The following is a 19,507-nucleotide window of genomic DNA, read 5'->3' as shown; positions in this document are numbered from 1 at the left end:
GCAAATAATGAACAAGCTCCTGAGACTTTTAATAGCAACGAAATCTCATGTATTGAAATGAAGTCTGCACCGAAGTCTGGATTGTGAACGTTTGTATTGAGACACACACTACCTCTGGATGGCTGAGGTGACTTGTGAAGCTGCTTTTTTCATGTAATGAGCATCTGTAATGATGTGAGACAGACAGACAGACACTCTGCTGCATGAGAACCTGTATTTTACATGAAAATAGCATAATTTCCTTGTAAAGCCTGCACTTTCTAGCCCATCTTGATAATAGCATGCAATTTAAAGGTGTGTGTGTGTGTCTGCTGCACAAAGGACTTTCAATTATGGGCCAGGTGATGAAGGTGTTTCCTTAGTTTTGTAGCCAGTGCCTAGTCGTGTCCTTAAGAAAGAGAATCTCCTGTGAAAGAATGCAGATGTTCCCAGACGTTAATAAGCTCTCCTGTTTTCCTTGTTCCTCGCTCCTTCTCACCCTCTTCTTTTCTGACTCTCTTGTCTCCCTGTCTGTGCCTCACAGAAACGTTTTGCTTGACTTGTAGGAAAGCCTGGCCTGAACTTTTCCGTCCCACTTATCCTCTTTTAATGGGCTCAACCTGACATTCCCCCTTTCAGCCTTTAGCCGATGAACCAGTGCTTCATTACTCTCTGTACCTAAAGTGCAAGTTGGTCCTCGTGAGTATGACTTAGCCAATATTTGGTTAAATTCAGCTGGAAACCGATGAAGAAAAAAGAGTCTATACACTCCAACGAATATAAAGTTTCTGCCCATATGTTATGCGTTACATCTGTTATGCAAATCAGGACCGATTCAAGCCTTGCAGCCTTTAACTCTATCACTGAATATGCAACAGATTTAGTCGGCGAAGCTCCAGTCTTACTGAAATACGGCAACACATGTTGCAGCACCGCCATCCATTGTTCACAGTTTATTATCATGATTTACTCTACAGGATACGAGTGCTGTTGAGGCTGCAAACATATCATATACCCATTTTCAGAGAGATGCATAAAAAAATCAGTAATTTGTTTTCCCAGTCGCTGTGTAATTATCAGACAGATTTGGGTTTCTTCACACGGCGGAGCTTCAACCTAACGCTGCTGTGCAAGTGTCACCAAAAGACCCCTAGAGTTATAAATATCCTCTAGCCATATTGTTTCCATGGCAATGCTGTCACATAACAGAGGGAGTTTCACTAGAGGGATACCAATCAACCCTCGCTGTCCAAACCACACCGCCGTCACATCATTCCTCCATGCAGGTGACTTCCACCCATCCATTACGAGTGTTTGATGTCTCCTAAGGTAATGGGTAGTTGTTTAGGTCCCACCCCCCCTGCCCCCAGGACCTGCAGGGGGCTCTAAAATACCCCCTAAGACAACCTGGGATTTACAAGCTTGGACACTCCCTTCATTTTCGAGCCCCTAAAGGACAATACCGCTCTGTTAAAGAACTTGATTCTGCTCTTTCTGCCATTCGAACTGCCACTTTTGAGAAACAGAGTCATTACAGCCATAAATTCCGATACAGGATCCCAAAAAGCATTCATTCAAACTCCCCAGTAATTATATTCTTCACAAAAGGATCAATTCCAGCTTGTACTTTGGGAAACAGGAGTTGAGTACGTCAGGAGAATATGAGGATGTACCAAAACATAAAGTACAGGAATGGAAGCAGCCGATAAATTACAAAAAACTCTAAACATCAAAAGCAATATCTCCAGTGTGACAGAGGTGAGTGGTGTCGGGTTCACACTGTCCTGTAAATGTGCTGCAAGGGGGGAAAAACACTTTCCGAGCATATTCCTGTTACAGAGTTTAGAACAAACACACACTCGAGAAACATCAGAAACAACACCTGTGTGTGTGTGTTTATGGATAATAAACAGCAGAGCCATCCAGTATATTCTCTAAACTATTATTAAGTACACACATCCCCCCCCCCACTGCTGTTATTCTCATACATTTAACATGATCACAACTGTAAATGTGATCAGGGATGGGGTTGTTTTGAGCTTTTCCTTTCAACTAAATATTATTGTTTTGTTTCCCTGACTAACAAAATGTTGCCCTTCCTCATCTCATCTCATCTCATCTCATCTCATCTCATCTCATCTCATCTCATCTCATCTCATCTCATCTCATCTCATCTCCTCTCATCTCCTCTCCTCTCCTCTCCTCTCCTCTCCTCTCCTCTCCTCTCCTCTCCTCTCCTCTCCTCTCCTCTCATCTCATCTCATCTCATCTCATCTCATCTCATCTCATCTCATCTCATCTCATCTCATCTCATCTCATCTCATCTCATCTCATCTCATCTCATCTCATCTCATCTCCTCTCCTCTCCTCTCCTCTCCTCTCCTCTCCTCTCCTCTCCTCCTTTCCTCAGCCTCTGGAGATATTGAATACCAACAACTTCTTTGCAAAGACGTCCCACCACCAGAATTAAAACACAGGATTGGAACCTTCCACCAAAATGCCTTTAAATATAGGGACCAAACCAACAACAAAATCTTAATTTAACGATTGATGATTGATCGATCGACTGCAATTTAGGAGCTCTAGTTTTTGGACTGTGTATATTTGGTTTGATCCACATACAGAAAGGTTTGTCAACAGGTTGATTCACTGTTCTGGCTTTCCAGGTCAAGTGTGAGCCACCCGTAATATTTTTTGCAAATTATAGATAAAATATCACATATCAAGTTGATTTAAAGGACTCTTATACTGTCCTTATACTGGTCCTAACTTGCCTTGGGTCCACGCTTGCCAAACAGTTGCTGCAAAAGAGGAAACTGACCCTCTGACATCGGTATGGAGTTTAATTTAGAAATCTAATACTAAAATAGAAATAATACTTTAATATCCAATTCTTTGTTTATAAAGAGTGTGAGTGTGTGTGTGAGGGAGGCTCGCTCACAGGGGTCTCTCTCTCTCTCTCTCTCTCTCTCTCGCTCTCGCTCTCTCTCTCTCTCTCTCTCGCTCTCTCTCTCTCTCTCTCTCTCTCTCTCTCTCTCTCTGTGCCTGAGGGACGGACGCATACGGAGCTCCGGTGTCTCCTAGAGCTCGACCATCCCTCCCTCCCTCCTATCCCCCCCTGGAGTGCGGAGTCGCATCCCCGTCTGTCTCTCTCCTCCGTCGCTTCCTGGCGGGACTCGACACGGAGCAACCAGACCGCTGCGCCGCACACACGCACTCAAACACACACACGCAGCCTGCCAGGTATCGTGACGCACCACAAAATCTCGCTCTCTCCCGGACTTTCCCTCCGCCATGTGTTCGCGCCCGCACAGTTTAACACTTTGACCAGACGAACCATGGCCTCCGGCTTTGAACATCTGCGTTGCTGTCAGAATTTGATGATGTCATTCTTTCTTTTCAGATGGATCCGCGCTCCGCTGCTTATTCGTCGCATCCCTCAAAGTGAGACTCGCTCCCCAGCGTCACAAGCACCACAGGGACAACGCGGGATCCCCTCCAGCCCCGCAAACATCTGCCATTTCTCCAAGAGCGACGATGCGCCGTGACGCCACAAAAGGGGGTTCGGTTCGCAGCCCACAACTATAAAGTGTAACTTTCCCCTCTGCGGTCGAGCATTTGTTGGCCGTGTGTGTACGAGGGAACGGCGTTTGGAATAACTGGAGGAGACGCTTCTTATTGATTCAACGCACTGATCAGATTCCCTAAAAGAACCAACAACCTTCTAGCTTTGAGGGGGAGATGCTCTCTGCCTGCGTTCTCTCCCTCTGACGCACACAGGGAGCACCATGGAGTAAGTGTGAACTATGTGGAATCGCTCCTGAGAATTTAAACAGTCGCTGGAGAAGAGCAGCCCGGAGGATGACGGGCGGAAGAAGCCGGGACGCGCCGGTGAACTCCTCTCCGGCGGTGGCGGCCAACGCGGAGGGGGACGAGATCGAGGTCCTGGAGAGCACCGTGGTGCTGCCCGTGGCCCCGGAGGAGGTGAGCGCGACACACACACACACACACACACACACACACGCACACACACACACGCACGCTGTTTTGAGCATTGAAACGTAGACTGGAGATTCAAATACTTCAAAGTGTTATTGAGCAATGATTATCCTGGAATTGAGTTCTTGCTTAAGAGACTAAGATTATTAGAGGCTCCTTAGCTTCAAAGAGAGACATTAGAAAATCCCAACCCCCTCCACACACACACACACACACACACACACACACACAGACTTTCAGGTAGCCCATTATAAGAGAACCAGCACACGTAATGATCTACACTTTGCTGCCCTATTATCTTTCTCCGAGGCTCATTGACCGCAATGATCAGATAATAACAGGGTGTGAGTGCAAGGCTGCAATTAAGGCTCACAGAGAGAGGAGAAGCTCTCTGCTCCAGATTCATCATCATCTCCAAACAGGTGCTCTCAGCCTGCTGGGCCTCCACATCACCTGACTGACTTCTCCTTTTCCACACTCCGCTCCACGCCGCACTCACTCACTTCTTCCTTCCTTCCTTTGCTCTTTTCCCCTCTTCTTCCTCTCCTCCGCCTCAGCAATGGAAGTCTCTGTTCGACAAGGTATGTACCGCCGCTCAGGCCCTTTACATCTCCTCCCTCAGTGCATGTTTGCTCCTGGTGGTGCAGTGCTGCTCAGCGCAGTCGTGTCCTTTTCAAAGGTCGTGACACATGGGGGCTGTTTGGACACACACTTTATGGTTTGTTGCTCTTATCTTTAGTTGTAATATGGAACCTGCAGAAAATTGACTACGCAGTGAGATAAAGTCAATATAGAGAGTATTTATAGTTATTCTAGGTGGCACAGTGACAAATGTTGCCCATGTATCATGACCTTGATGTTCTAATTATGCTGTAACACTAAACAATATGGTTAAAGCTGCACCAGAGGGCCAGAAATCATGAAGTGTGACAGTAAACTCACACACAACATGGTGTCTGCCTCTGATCTGTGACTCTTCATATATAAATCACACTGGCAAAAGATCTGACATGTGGTGTGTGTGTGCGTGTGTGTGTGTGTGTGTGTGTGTGTGTGTGTGTGTGTGTGTGTGTGTGTGTGTGTGTGTGTGTCTGTGTCTACAGGGTCTCAGATAGCACAGTCTGCACTGTAACTTAGGCTGATTATGCAAATGTGCTTCTAGATTAAAGTTTTGGCTTTTTGGCTGGTGCAGCTTTAAATCCTTCCCCTGCTGAGTTATAATCACACTGTAACACCTAAGAGAGAGAGAGTCCAAGAAAGGGAAGGGGGGTGGGGGGGTGGGGCTTTGGGTGTGTCGCCCCGTGACACTGACCCCCATAATGCAATTAGGGTGATACATTATACTGGGAGGCACTGGTGTATCAGTCAGAATGGTCTTGTAAGAACCACATGTGAACACACACACACATGACACACATACACACACATACACACACATACACTTACAGATACACACACACACACACACACACACACAGTGATACGGCCAAGAAACCCCAGGAGAAAAGAAACAGAGACTGTCTGATCACACTGGCAGCAGGATGAACTGACAGACGGCAAACGGGTTCCCCTATGACCACACACACCCCGCCCACCCACACACACACACGCATGCATTTATGCATCCACAGTCACAACTCGGCGGGGCTGCCTCAGCACCTGTCCATCTGGGGGCCCCCTTGCTTTTTCTGCTGTGTGTGTGTGTGTGTGATGTTTCGGGGTTGAGTCAGAGGCTCGTGTCAGGCTCACTCTTTGAGCAAAGGCCGAGGTCCTGTGGGATCGAGGGTTAGGAGGTGTGTGTGTGTGTGTGTGTGTGTGATGGAGCATTCTCTATGGAAAGGCATTAAGTAGGCCTCTAATCCAGCGTCTGTATACGTGCGGCCCTGCTTTGTATTTCCTCAAGTGGACTTCAGAGCAGAAACGCTGCGTCTGTCCCAAATGGTGAGGTCGCTGCCTGGTCTAGCAGCAACAAATGTCCTTTCACTCCTTTATTCTCCTTCCCTCCTTCCTCCTCACAATGATTTGCTCCATTTGTCAAGGGGCTGACCTCGGTGACCCCCCGCTTCTCTGAGGCGTCGGAGGAAGATGGCATAGATGGATTTTTATACCAGGAGAAAAGACAAAAAAGATAAATGCATGTTGAAAAACAAAGAGCAAAGTCTGGGCTTTTGCTTCTCTTGCTCATAATTCCAGTTTTATATCGTAAATCCAACCTAATGCAGCTGCAAACCCAAACATCCAGGGGTGAAAGACCATGATGTGCATCTCCTTTGTTAATCAGTTCTGCCACATCTGCCACGTCAAACACAGAGCACGTTCTGTTCTCTCCGTGGCGGCGGGGATGTTTACACAGGAGCATCATCTTCTCACTCTTATCCCTTCTTTGTTTGGATGATGGCTCTCCTCCAGCTTCTTTAAAGACACTCGGGCTGAGCTGTAACACTCTAACCCTCTGCCGTCACATTTAGCTTTTTTACAGGCCTCCCATGTGGACTTACATACAGCTATCAATTTCTGGGTTTCAGATCCATCGGGTCCCGGCATCAAAACACTGCGTCGCTCCGTTCGCTCCTCTCTGCCGTCCCTGGAGAGGATTTTGTTGCCGTTTAAGTGCTTTCCTCGTCTCCGTGCAGGAAGGAAGAGAGTAAACCTCGGAACGCTTTGATTCATGTTCCCCGTCCCTGAAACAAACACGAGGATTGAACGCGGAGACGGGGCAGGGATGTCTAATGAAGCAGAAGAGAAGCTGTTAGAGCAGCAGCAGCAGCAGCAGCAGCAGCAGCTGCGGCGGTGGCGTCTCTGGTCTCAGTTTGTCCTTTAGACACACATGGACAAACCCAGAAAGACCGCAATCATTTAGTCTGCTCACACACAATAGACGTGACATCTAAAGAGAAGCTCTGCTGTGTGTTTTAAAGTCTGACACACTAACATTTGCCTTTGTGTTGTTTTTGTGGAGGATTTCTGAGGATTTGTGGTTGGACTTTGCTTTGCTTAGGATTTAGTCTGCGAAAATGTATTTGGCATGTTTTAGGAAGACTGCAAATCATACCAAACAGCCTTGTGCATCCCAGAGACTAGAGCCACATTAAGTTACAGAGGAATCCTTCCCTCTTATCTCACCGTTTGGCTCCTCGTGTTCCACCAGTGGAACGTGAAATCTAGAAGTCCTTTTCTTCCCACCGTCCCCCGGCTCTGTGATTGATTGTGTACAACATGAGTTGTGAAGGGCAACATCCTAGGCGCTGACAAGCTGAGGTGACTGGGAATGTCCCAGTGCTTGTAAAAGCCTGAGTGTGGAAGTCCCCCAGGTGCACAGACAGGAGCCTGCTTCATGTCAGAGTAGATGCAGTGCTTGTAGAGACACGATGGTACTGACACTTCTGCACAATAGCAGTGTAACCCAGAATGTCCCTGTACACATGCATTACGTGGCCCGTGTGTGTGTGTGTGTGTGTGTGTGTGTGTGTGTGTGTGTGACTATGACAATGCATGTGCACAGTTCCCTTTGTGTCTAGCTCCCACTTGCATGTTGAAGTGCTCCAGGCGTGCGCCCACAGGGGCTTTACGATGAAACGCTATCACATAGCTGCATGCTCTCCATGCAAGTGTTCTCACTTAACTCATGCTTGGTGGTATACAGAAGCCCCTGAATGCACCGCTGAGACTTTCTGATCCCAAAACGCTCAAATGAAAGTCTCTTTAATTGGTGTGGAATGTCATGGAGGCAGAGGGACTTATTGTATCCCGTTGTGGGCGAAACACAAGCTCCTTTCACACACGCAAGTCTGGTCAGGAAAGGTTCTTGCTGTTGTGTGGGACTGCGATTTGTGACAACGCACACATGACGCAGAACACAAAACAACTTCAATTGTCCTCCTCAGGGTTCTGTAACATTCCTGGATAGACTCGTGTGAGAGTAGGTTGCCGGGAGTGAGCGAGCCTGTGCTCCTTACAGTACCCTCAGTGTGTCGGCAACGGAAGTTATTTGAAGAAATGACAGATTCGGAGATTCGATGGCTTATGACCGAATGAAAGCAAAGCTGGTGTTTGTGTTACATCCTGCATTATTCCACTCAAACTTCGTTGTTGAGGTTGGCAGTTGGCAGCTTTTGGGTGCTTGTTCGGGAACGCCAGGTCTTAAGTCCTGTGTCTTGCACTTGTCTCGGAAGCACTTGGATGTCCTGCTGTCTTCTGGTTTACATTTGATAGCGAGTTTTGTTGTGTAGAGACGAGACAGATCTTCAACATACATCCACATGCAATAGGAGTGAGGATGCAGAACGATGCAGTGGAGGATTTCTAACTATGGTCCCATTAATTCTTCCTTAGGTATTGGCAGTGAGGTATGGTCTGGTCTAATCGCTCAGCTCGTATCATTAATTAAAACAAGCAGATACTCGATGGCGGGGACGCCACCTGTTCCCGGCGCTCGTCGTGCTCGCCCCGTTTCCGTGCAGCGTTTCAATGAGCTTGTTATTTAGACATTCAGAAGCTGTGGAGCTAATGGAGAAGAAGAAAGAGCGAGGGGGTGGGGGGAGGTGCGTTATCAGAAGCCTGTCGTCTCGCCTCATCTTCCGCCACACAGCTGGTAGCTTCGCCGCGTCTCTGTTTTGTTAAGTAAACGTGTAAGTGAGACGCTCCGCCGCCCAACCTTAAGGATCAGCCCTGGTCTGTGCATAGTGATGCATGTAGGGATGCTTTACATCACTCCGCCCCATCCGCATTACCTCTATATAAACACCAGCAGGCCCGGGTGTTCTCTGTCTTACATGTAAGGGTCGGCACTCATATCTGTACTCACTTTTCCAAATTCAAAGAGGTCAACTGTTGCGAAAACGATTCATTACTCATATACCACAACCACCTTTCTGTCCCTTTCATTATCTAATTAAAGTGTATTAATTAATCCATTATCCTTTTCCTGCTGCCCTTCATTCATGGCGTGTGTGTGTGTATGTGTGTGTGTGTGTGTGTGTGTGTTCCCCTCCCGTCACGTACATGCATATTCATGCTCTTGTGATGGACTTGCCATCCTAATTGCTGTTGACGCAGACACAGATGGCGAGGTCACAGTCTGCTGACCTGCTCATCCGACACCGCGCCGCTGATTGACAGCAGCCGAGACGAGCAGTTTGGAGTGATATGGAGTGTGTTGTCTTTGATTTAGGATCTGAAAAAAGTACCTTCACTGTGTTTTTGGTGACGAAATAACAGCCTCAGACATATTCAGCGAGAGATTTGATCACAGCTCATCTTACCCAGCTCCTCTCTCTATCTCCCTCTCTCTATCTCCTTCTCTCTCTCTCTCTCCCTCTCTCCTTCTCTCCCTCGCTCAGCCTAATGAAAGGCAGAGTTCCAGTTGGCCAAGTGTGAAAACAGTCTCTATTTTGATCCGGGAGGTAGAAAAAATAGCTGCCGTTCCTGTCGAACTGTAAATTGGAAAAGAAGATGTGCCACTTTACCTGTAATTGGCGACAGTGTGCAACCCCATAAGCCCTGCAGCATAAAATCAAAGTGCCAAAAGAACACTGAATGGCCCAGTGATGTGTGTGTGCGTGTGTGTGTGTGTGCGCGTGTGTGTGTGTGCGTGTTTGTACATTCCAAATCTTGTATAACTTATATATATTTTACTAGAGGTCAAGCAGAGCAAGTTAAGGCAAATAACACTTGCTGAGTTTGTATATGTGTGCATCTCTCTCTCTCTCCCTCTCTCTCCCTCTCTCTCCCTCTCTAGCTCCCTCCCTCCCTCCCCCCCTCCTTGTGGTGTGTGTGTGTGAGTGATGATGGCGAACTGGCATGCCAGCTGCCTGTTATGACCACTGTTAGTGTGAGATTTGAAAAAGGCTCCCAGCCAAAGTATCCCTAATTTGTCTGTCTGTTTCTCTCTCTCTCGCTCGCTCTCTCTCTCTCTCTCTCTCTCTCTCTCTCTTTCTTTCTCCCTCTCCCTCTCCCTCCCTTCCTCCCTCTCTTTCTCTCTCTGGTCTTTCTGCTCATGACGCCTGACACCTCCGATGCACCATCAGAGTGAAAGTGGATGACGTTGCAGATGCGAGGTGTCTTTGTTGTTGTCACTCAGTCTGGGCCTGCTAAACAGCGCTCTCCTCCCCTCTCTGTTCATTAGCTCTGTTTACACTTCACTACCATCAGCACTGAGCGGTTCATCAGCTCGTAACAATGACACAAAAACCGAAGGGCTCCAGTGGGAAAATGCTGCATTAGTGCTTGATCACGATGTTTACGGTGTTTCTCATTTAATAGAATTGGATGTCTTGGCTCATTTGTGTCTGTATTGAATTCATTTGTGAGACGGAGGCGTGTCTCTGCTGGTCGCTGGGATCCATCAGAATGGTCCCAGGTTTGTTTTGGCATCCAACAATATTAGTGTGTGTAGTGTTAAGACTGTAGTTTTTAGGGTCCATCTCTGTCTGTCTCCTCTGATCTGCATCAAGACAGAAAGACTTGAACCTCCTCATCTGTCTCACAGTTTAGTAAATCAAAAGGGGTTCAGGAGCTGTAATTCTCTATCCACAAATGGTTGTAGTTCCTGAATTGGTGACAAGATTCCTGCAGTTGAAACGCCACCTTTGATAAACCAATAAAAATGTGGAGAAGTTGAGAGGAGGTGGAAGTTAAAGCGCCTCCAGCTTCCTGTTCCACTGTCACTCAGATCCTCTGCGGATCAAAGATCGTTCATTCCACATAGCTGAAGCTGTGATACCTTCCCACAGGTTATAGTTACAGAGCTGCTGACAGAGTGTGGTGCTGACTACAGCCCATCACACACACGCCCGGGGGGCTTTCTCTGTGTGTGTGTGTGTTTGACAGGCATGTGGTCCTGCTGCCTCTAGTGAATGTCTTCTGTTTTTTGTGTGATGATTCAGTATTTGTGGAAGGTGAAATGGAAATAGTCTGTTATTTGTCACAGAGCGTCGATACAGGAGAATATTAACAGAGTAGACTACAAACACACGCACACACACACATTTTTTGGGAGACATTCCTGTGCCACAGGCTGTACAGGCCCTCATTGAAGCCTGGCAGGTGGAGTGTTGACGCAGCTACAATAAGCCTGTGTTTTCTGTGGGACACCTGTACGCAGGCGTGTGTGTGTGTGTGTGTGGATCTCTGTATCTCTGCTTGCGTTAACTGTCAGCCTCCTCAGTCAAGCGGCGCCCATTAGAGAATGTTCCGCAGGACGCGTACAACTCAGGCGGCTCCTTCGCTCTCCTCCGTTTCCCCTTTGGAGGAGCAGTTTAGTCTTTATTGAGACAGATGGCACGTTGACGACCGCCACAAACCAAAGCCAAACCAACCGGTGGCGCAGATGTTTGCTGTACGTCTGTGACACCGACTACACCGTCTTGGATTTTCCCAACTCTAAATTATGTTGCCGGGGCCTTTTGAAATCACTTCCTATGTGCTCGCTATGTGCTCAGCTGTCCCTGACGCTGAGTTCTAACAAACCGCCTCGACTTCTCTCTCCCCGTCTATTCTCCAGAGAGCTTGAAGTCGGTAGAGTCACGGTAGATCTTGGTGCAGATGAGATAACGCGAGACACTCCATAATGCAAAAGGCGGTGACATTCCTCACTCAGCTGCAGGTAGAGCTTTAACTTCAGCTCAGCGACGCCTCCCTAGGGATTTACATCGCTCCCTTTTGCTACAAATGTTTTCATCTTTCAGCCGCAATTGTTGCCTTGATTTCCTTAACTAGACATTGAAGACATGTTTTGCTTTTCCTCTTGCAACGCCCCGCACAGGCGTTTTACCTGACAGCCCAGACGGGGGGAGTAAAAACAACTTTCACAAAGCCTCGTCTCGCTTAATTTAGGACATCCGAGCCGGCGATCGTCACAATAAACTCTCCCAGAGCAATTACCGTCTCCATCAGGTTCCACTGCCTGATGTCCGCCCGCCGAAAGCTTAATCCAATAAATTAAAGGCTAAAGTGGCTCCCTGGTCTCCTGCTGTCCCACTTTTTGATCAAAGTAGAGATCAGAGAGTTTGTTTCCTGTTGGCAGGATCACACTCAAGTTACTGCGAATATTCTGCTGCAGATGATATCGTCCTTCCTGCCTAACATGATTTCCACCAATAATGGAGGATTATATGGATTTATTTGGGTTGTTCAATATGTAGAAATAAGGTAAGTGGCATTAGTGTTACTCATCTGAAAGGAGAGGGTTTCATCAAACTTAACTTTAGCCAGAGACAAAGCAGAGATCTCAGTGTTTATTGGTCACACAGCATGTCCCTGGATGCCCCAGGCTATATCACAGTTGCCGTGACGACCTTGTCTAGGGTCAGCAGATGCCCAAGGTGAGGGACGGTGCTTAGCTTTCACCCAGGTCTCCGTTTGCGTCCTCCGTGTCGTCTTACAGGGCACCGCTGCCAAAGCCACCCAGCATGGCCGAAGTGCTGAAGCGGCTTAACTGTGACAAGGAGAAACTGCAGCGCACACACACACACACACACATAACACCACACAATACCACACCGACGACAAAATACACACATCCTTTACCTTATGGTACCTGAGCTGATGGAGTGATTGTCCAGCTACTTTGGAACAGGAATGATGGAAGAGTATAAATACAGTGTTTGTTCTCACCTTCATTTCTGGCTAAAGAGACTAAGAGTTCCAGAGTTCCCCTCAATGCATTTTTGGTGTTAATCACGTCTGTATTTGGATCTCTTCTGCTGAGGGATTCGTTCACAGCGCTGAGACTTTCCGGTGTCTCTGCACCTTTGACAGTGTTGCGTCGTCTAATTGAAATCTCAACAACTTGAAAGGGGGGGGAGATGTGTTGAGTTCTTATCGTTGCCGCTGGGTTCACCTGAGCCGTAGATAGCGTTCTCATCAGGGAGCCTGCCGGGGTCTGGCACGGAGGACACCGTGCTGATAAAACCCATCTTCTTCAGGGGAACAGCTGCCAAGGCTGTGATATCTCACACTTATTAGAGGTGGTGCACAGGTACGCTTTCTTTTTTACTTTAGGAGGGAAAAGTAACAGCTCCTGTGTGTGTGTTTGTGTGTGTGTGTGCTGTAAAATAGGCTATGAAGTGAAAAATAGCTCCATTTTCTTTGCATTATCCTTGAAACTTTGTGTCAATGCCTTTTTCTGATTCTGTACCTGAACTCTGCCGACTTAAAGGGATTCAAACCGAGCTTGCGTGTTGCTTGTATTAATGCACAGTAATGTTCACGTCTCGGTGCAGTGAAGATGAAAAGAAAGTGTCCTATGGCTCCTGCGTAAAAGTGCAAATCTGCCTCAGTTCTTCTCCACTCAGGTTGAAAGAAATGGTTCCTCCGCGTTGGCGGCCATGCAGAGACGGAGGGGAGCAGGGGTTGTTTCTTGTTGGCTGACCTCTCGGGATTATTGGAATAAGATTATGGAGCAGGGGTCCCCACATGGGTCCCACCAACACCACCACGGCTCAGTTGACAGACGCCTGAATGCCTCTTTGTGGTCCATATATGAAAGCTTTTGCTAGTAAAATGAACGGGGAGACAAAAATGTGGACAGGTGGTAAAACGGCACATTAGCTTCTGATGGTTTTATATTTTACAGCACTCGTACAATCCCCCCTCCTCCTCCTCCTCCTCCTCCTCCTCCTCCCCCCCAGCTTCTTATCCGTCTGTAAGCAGAGGGATTCACGACGGAATTTGACAGACAGTTTGAAGGGTCGCACCCGACCCAGATGGCAACCTTGAAAATGTCTCCGACAGCACCGGCCACATCAACTGCTCCCTTCACACACACACACACACACACACACACACACACACACACACACACACACACACACACACACCACCCCCACACCCTTATTGTCCCCTTTTCTTCTTGAGATTTGAAGAAAATAAGTCGGCCCCCCTCGGGGAAGCCCCAGCCTCGGGTCCATTTCCCTGCTATTAGAGATCATAAATCTCCACACTGAATGGAAGCAATGCCGTCAGCGGTGGAGGGTGTGTGTGTGTGTGTGTAGGAGGGAAGGGGGGGGGGGGGGGTTGACCTGAGGGCAGCGCCTGGAGCACATGAAGGGACTGAATGGGGGAGAAAGACAGCCCGGGGACGGCTCGTTAAACAAATGTTTCTCCCCTCTTTTTGTTGCCCTTTTTCCCCCCCTCCCGGTGAAGAGGAGCTGTGAGTGTGTGCAGCACTGGCGGGGTGTGTAATGGGGGGCGCGGCCTGCCGGTAATAAGGGGGTCTCACCTCAGTGTAAATGGGAGGTTTGGGGGGAAAAGGTCAGCGCTCCCTTGCCTTTGTCTCCACGCTGACCCGCCTGTGCCCCGCACTCCGAGCTGCACGGACACTCCATCGCCGCTTTGTGTGTGCAGCATGTCCCTGTGCGTGTGCCTGTGTGTGCGCTTGAGAAGGACTATGACTTGTGTATGCGTTTGTGTCTCAGGGAGAGTGACGTTAATAGCTTAAGCTTCCTCTTCCATGCTGTATGTTTGTGTGTGACAGAGAGAGATATATCTCTTACTTGTCCCTGATGTGTGTGTTTGTGTGTGCGCGTCCATGTGTGCGCGTCCTTATGTCTTGACACATGTTTCTCTCCGGTGTGAAACCTTTCACAAGCAGCGACAGGGGGTAAAGTGTTTATTTGAACACATGCTCGGGAGCATGCTGAGGGGCCGATCGGCTGTCTGCTGCAATCGCCTCTGACTGCTGGAGACGCCCCGGGGCCAACACAGGGCTCGCTCGCTCACTCACACTCTCTCTCGCTCTCTCTCGCTCTCTCTCGCTCTCTCTCTCTCAATTGACGCTTATGCTTAACACAAGAAACTCAGCTAGAGTGTTGTTGTTGTTGTAACCTTTAGACAACTTTGTTTGTGGGCTAAATTGGATTGTGTGTATTTGAAGCTCGACATTGTTCTGGTTGTTGGTCCAGGTAATTGCAGGTTAGGGGATCAGGTGCAGTATTGAGCTTGTTGGGTTGAGGGTGGGGTCGGGGGTGTTGAACATGGATTTGCTATCCGGTCCCAGTATCCACAGCTATCACATTATCCCAAACTCAGACTGCAGCGCTCCCATCTCAGTGTTATTTTCCTTGGTCCACACTCACAGGAGATTGCCAGATGTTTCCCCGTGGACCGATTCTCCATCTTACCCTCCTCACCTGTGTTCAGCTACTGATTCTGTTTTATGGCCTCTAATGATAAAGTATCTCTGCATCTTGGATCCGCTCCGTCTTCGAGCATCATCGTTATCGTCCATTTGCTCAGAGAGTTCGAAGAATCAAAACTTGACTAAACATGCAACTTGCCTGGTGTTTGTTACCGTTTATACTGTACGTTTACTTTATTTGTGACATCTGCTCACCATTGGTTGACCAAAGCTGCTGTTATCATGTGAACAGTACGTTGTTTCATAATGAGATTGAGTGATCAAATAAGAAACCATTCATGTATACAATCATCACATCACTGAATCATATTAATTCCATCCATGTTTGTACGTCTTCCTCCACATTTCTGCCTTCATCTCAACATACAGCACTTCAGCGAGCTGCTTGGCTGCTTGAGGCTCCCGAGCAGCAAACTTCAGCAGGATTAGGTTAGAGGGCTTTGAGTTCATTGCATCCTGTGCAGCCTGTGTGAAAAAAAAAAACTGTCCTTTGCTTGATATTGCAGCATCTGTCAAGGAAATGTCCTTACGATATTACTGCTGCATGTCTTCTCCCAGAGACCAGAAGGTTTCAGACCGGGACGGCACAGCCATCAAGCCTGCAGGGGAAGAGGCTCACCGTGTTAAAGTTAAAGGAAAGAATTTGTAAAAGGGAAATAGATTGTGTCCAATGTCAGTGCAGGGTGTGTGTGTGTGTGTGTGTGTGTGTGTGTGTGTGTGTGTGTGTGTGTGTGTGTGTGTGTGTGTGTGTGTGTGTGATAATGAATGCTTAGGGTTGAGACAGACAGAGGCGAGGAAGGGAGGTTTTGTTTGTGTCTACTTGTGTGTGTGTGTCTGTGCAGCCCTGTCGTGCAGCGCTTGGTAATAGATCTTAGTGTCTGCCGGGGAGCCGAGGTGCTGTGATGTGTCGGGAATCAGTGGAGAGGTCGATGGGACACACACACACACACGGCACATGCGTCTGGCTGATCTAACATATCGATGCCACATTGCCGAGACACATTTAATTTGGATTAAATTGCAGTGTGACGCTGCTAATCTGCAGGTGTTCAGGGAGTCGTGGAGGAAGATTTTCTAATTCTTTTTCCTAAGCACGTTTTGCTTCAGGCGCAATTGTTGTTTAATTCACACTTAGAGTTAAATAAAGATGACAATAAAATTGTCAACGAGGGAACAGGAACATCAACCGGAAATTGTGATAACTCCAAACATGTCCTTTAAGTACTATAACATTTGATCTCTATCTGAATGACTTTAGTTTCTGTCTGATATTTAAAAGAGGAAAGAGAGAATCTGGTTCTTCTGGTTTAGGAGCAGTGGGTTGTAAAAGTGAATCGCCTCTGGTGAAGGTGGGATTTGGGTGTAATTTGTTGGTGGGTGAGAGTTGGCATATGAAATAGCATCTGTGTGTGTGTCTCTGTGTGTGTGTCCTCATGTGTCTGTGCACATGTGTCTTACGTCTGTGTGTGTCAGGTTCAACCAGGCGTTGAGTTATGCAGGGATTTAAACAAATGCTTTTGTGTCTGACAGTGAACATCAAACCCGAACCCAGTCTCCCTCTGTGTGTGTGTGTGTGTGTGTGTGTGTGTGTGTGTGCGCGCGCGCATGTGTGCGTGTTCCCACTGAAGACGTCTTCACACACCACCGTTGCTTGGTTACAGGCCAGTTGGCAAGGAAACGGTGAGGGGCTGTGCTAATTTGAAATGGCCTCAGATGAGTGTGGGTGAGCTTGTGTGCCTGTGTGTGTGTGTGTGTGCGTGTGTGTGTTTGTGTGTGTGAGAGATGAACAAGGGTTTGTAATCTGTCAAGCACGACAGGTGACACAGCCGTTCCTTGATTATCCCAGACAGTGTCAGACCTCCCCTCACCCCATCTTGTGACAGGACGGTGGGTAAATCTACATGGTCTGAATTTATTGAGGGATTCATGTCTAGAAAAATCTGCAAATGAAAGTTCCAGTGATTTACGAGGACATTTCATTTGGAAGATACATAGATTGTAGCCGACACTGCAGCGTTTAGTGCCTATTTGTAACCATTTATAGCTGAATAAAACAACATCAGACGTGTAACAGTGCAACAGGTGCACAACCTGAAGGTGCAGTGTAAGCAGCAAGTCGTCAGCCGCATTTATCTGTTTTATGATGAGGAGGAGGGAGGAAGAAATGCAAGAGGCAGAGCAGAGGGAGTAAATTAGACGTCACGCATGTGCAAGAAAGCAATTACCGGAGGCAGACGAGATGCATCTGCCATCATGGAGGGGAGAGGAGAGGAGAGGGGAGGAGAGGAGAGGAGAGGAGAGGAGAGGAGAGGAGAGGAGAGGAGAGGAGAGGAGAGGAGAGGAGAGGAGAGGAGAGGAGAGGAGAGAATGTGGACAAAGACAAAAGAGGAACAATCTGAGTGCACCTGTCATGAGACTGGACTTGCGAGGGATATGGAGAGTTTGGCTTCATCTCTCTGCTGAAAGAGCTCAAATCCCCATGGTAAGGTGTGGATTTCAATTCTCCCTCATATGCTTTCCACTCAAAGTCGAGGTTCTAAATAACGCATCATTCATCCGGTGACGGTGGGGGTGGTTAGGAGTGTGTAGGAGTATTTCACACCACTGAGCTTGTTTGTCACATAAAAGAATTGGTAAAAAGCTAGCGTGTGTCAACGTCAACACTGAACTTGTTAGAATGGTAATTTCAGAGGCTGTAGTGTGTGTGTGTACCCCCCCGCCCCCCTCCACACACACACACTCCCCACCCAACACTTAACCACCATCACCTGTTCAGAGAGAAGCGATTAGTACTCATCTTTTGTCTCTCTTCCTCTTCCTCTTCCTGTGTCTGACACTTCAAAGCCGAGTGGATTTGCTCCGCTCCCTATCCTGCCATAATCATCCTTTGGCACAATAAGCTTGGGAAATAACAAGTTCAAGTGTGCAGTCTGTGCAGTCGGTCGCCCCCTCAGTCTTTTGCCTGGAGATCCCTGAAGGAGGGGGGGAGAGAGAGAGAGAAACACTGCTTCTATTCAAACAAGAGGAGGGAGGAACCCAGTGGATGGTGCTGCTGTTTGTGTGTGAGTGGATTATATGAGAATGCTGTGCTGGGACAAAGCGAGGTCGCCCGCTCTGCACCGTACATCTTGCTGATGTATGCTAAGTCAGACTGTTGTTTAATTGACTCTGAGTGGGGGAGTGGGGGAGTGGGGTGTGGGGGGCTGTCAAAGGGTAGGCAAAAATAATAAAGTCTTCCCACCACCTGTCTGACGATGTTACAGTGGCGTTTGTCCCAACAGGAAGCTGGATTGTTCCCACAACAAGCAACTGTTGTCTGATCCTTAAAGTTTAGTTGATGAAAACGTCAAGACCAACATTTAATTCAGGTTTACATCATTGCAAAGACTTTAACTAAGCAATGTAACATGCCAAAGGGATGGTGTAACAAGGACAATTATAATAAGGCACAGATTTGTAGCTTTGATAACATTTCACACATTTTTACGTTACGTTACATTCAAGGTGTAACAAACAACGATTTTTAAACGAGCAAGTGTGGCATATTTATTACCAAACACCCCCTGGTGAGGTCTTGTTGTTTGTGGGTTTGCTCAGCTCAGACTGTGGCAGAGCTCCCAGCACAGAGACCAACACATCACACTGAGGTCTCACCATGTATCACCTCTGCCTCATCATCTATTTATACCTCCTCCTCCTTTTTCTAAAGCAAGTATTCTAAATCTTATACCCTCCTCTTTTCCGTCTCTGCTCTCTGCTCCACCTCCTCCTCGCCATCCGTATCTTCATCTGCGCCCCTCCCGATCCCTCTTTGTCTTCCTACCTTATTCATCCGTTTCCTCTGTGGCCTTGGCATCCAGGTGTTGTTGATGAATACATTAACGAAGGTGATTAGAAGTTGTGTCGCGGCATTATCATCCCGTCTCCAAAGTGTGACGTGGGCCGTGTTAGCGGGGGGCCGCGACATCTGCGGCGAGCTGGTCTTTATGCGAACCAGACGGGTGACCTTTTCCTCGACAATCCTCTGTGACGGGAGAGGCGATGTCTGGATAATTAATGGCATGAAGCCGTGGCAGCTCATCACCAGTCTGCATCTGCATCCCACCACGCTCTGCTGTCACCGTGCCACTCAGCTGTCAATCAGTACCAGCAGGGGATCTCGCTGGTATCTGGCCGTCTTGAGTGTGGCGATTGAAGCTTGTTCCCAGTTGGGAAACGGGTAAAGTCCAATTTAATTGTGTCGGTGATTATAGAAGATCGATTTCTCTCGTCCGTTTGTGTTAGAGGATTAGAACACAGGACATTTCTGCTGTGTACAGCTTCACTTTTGTCTGCGTGTAAGTCTGAGTTCTCTCTCTGTCAAAGAACAATGTACGACCCAACGGCTAGTGC

General features: G+C 47.8%; 1 protein-coding gene across 1 annotated transcript in view; it reads left to right on the top strand.

The window, feature by feature from the left end:
• Window positions 1-3,767: 3,767 nt before the first annotated feature.
• rhbdl3 (rhomboid, veinlet-like 3 (Drosophila)) overlaps window positions 3,768-19,507 on the top strand; it is a 38,735-nt gene continuing 22,995 nt past the window's right edge. The window contains exons 1-3 of the mRNA XM_076170228.1: window positions 3,768-3,772; window positions 3,816-3,963; window positions 4,536-4,559. Coding sequence (XP_076026343.1) covers window positions 3,768-3,772; window positions 3,816-3,963; window positions 4,536-4,559 — 177 coding nt within the window. The remainder of the gene's footprint in view (window positions 3,773-3,815; window positions 3,964-4,535; window positions 4,560-19,507) is intronic.

This window comes from Genypterus blacodes, unplaced genomic scaffold (assembly GCF_046128005.1).
Source record: "Genypterus blacodes isolate CSIRO-AG114 ecotype Tasmania unplaced genomic scaffold, CSIRO-AGI_Gbla_v1 ptg000216l_1, whole genome shotgun sequence".
In the NCBI taxonomy this organism is placed as follows: Eukaryota; Metazoa; Chordata; class Actinopteri; order Ophidiiformes; family Ophidiidae; genus Genypterus; species Genypterus blacodes.
Note: the sequence above shows the minus strand (reverse complement) of the source record. Positions and strands in the feature narration are given on the sequence as shown.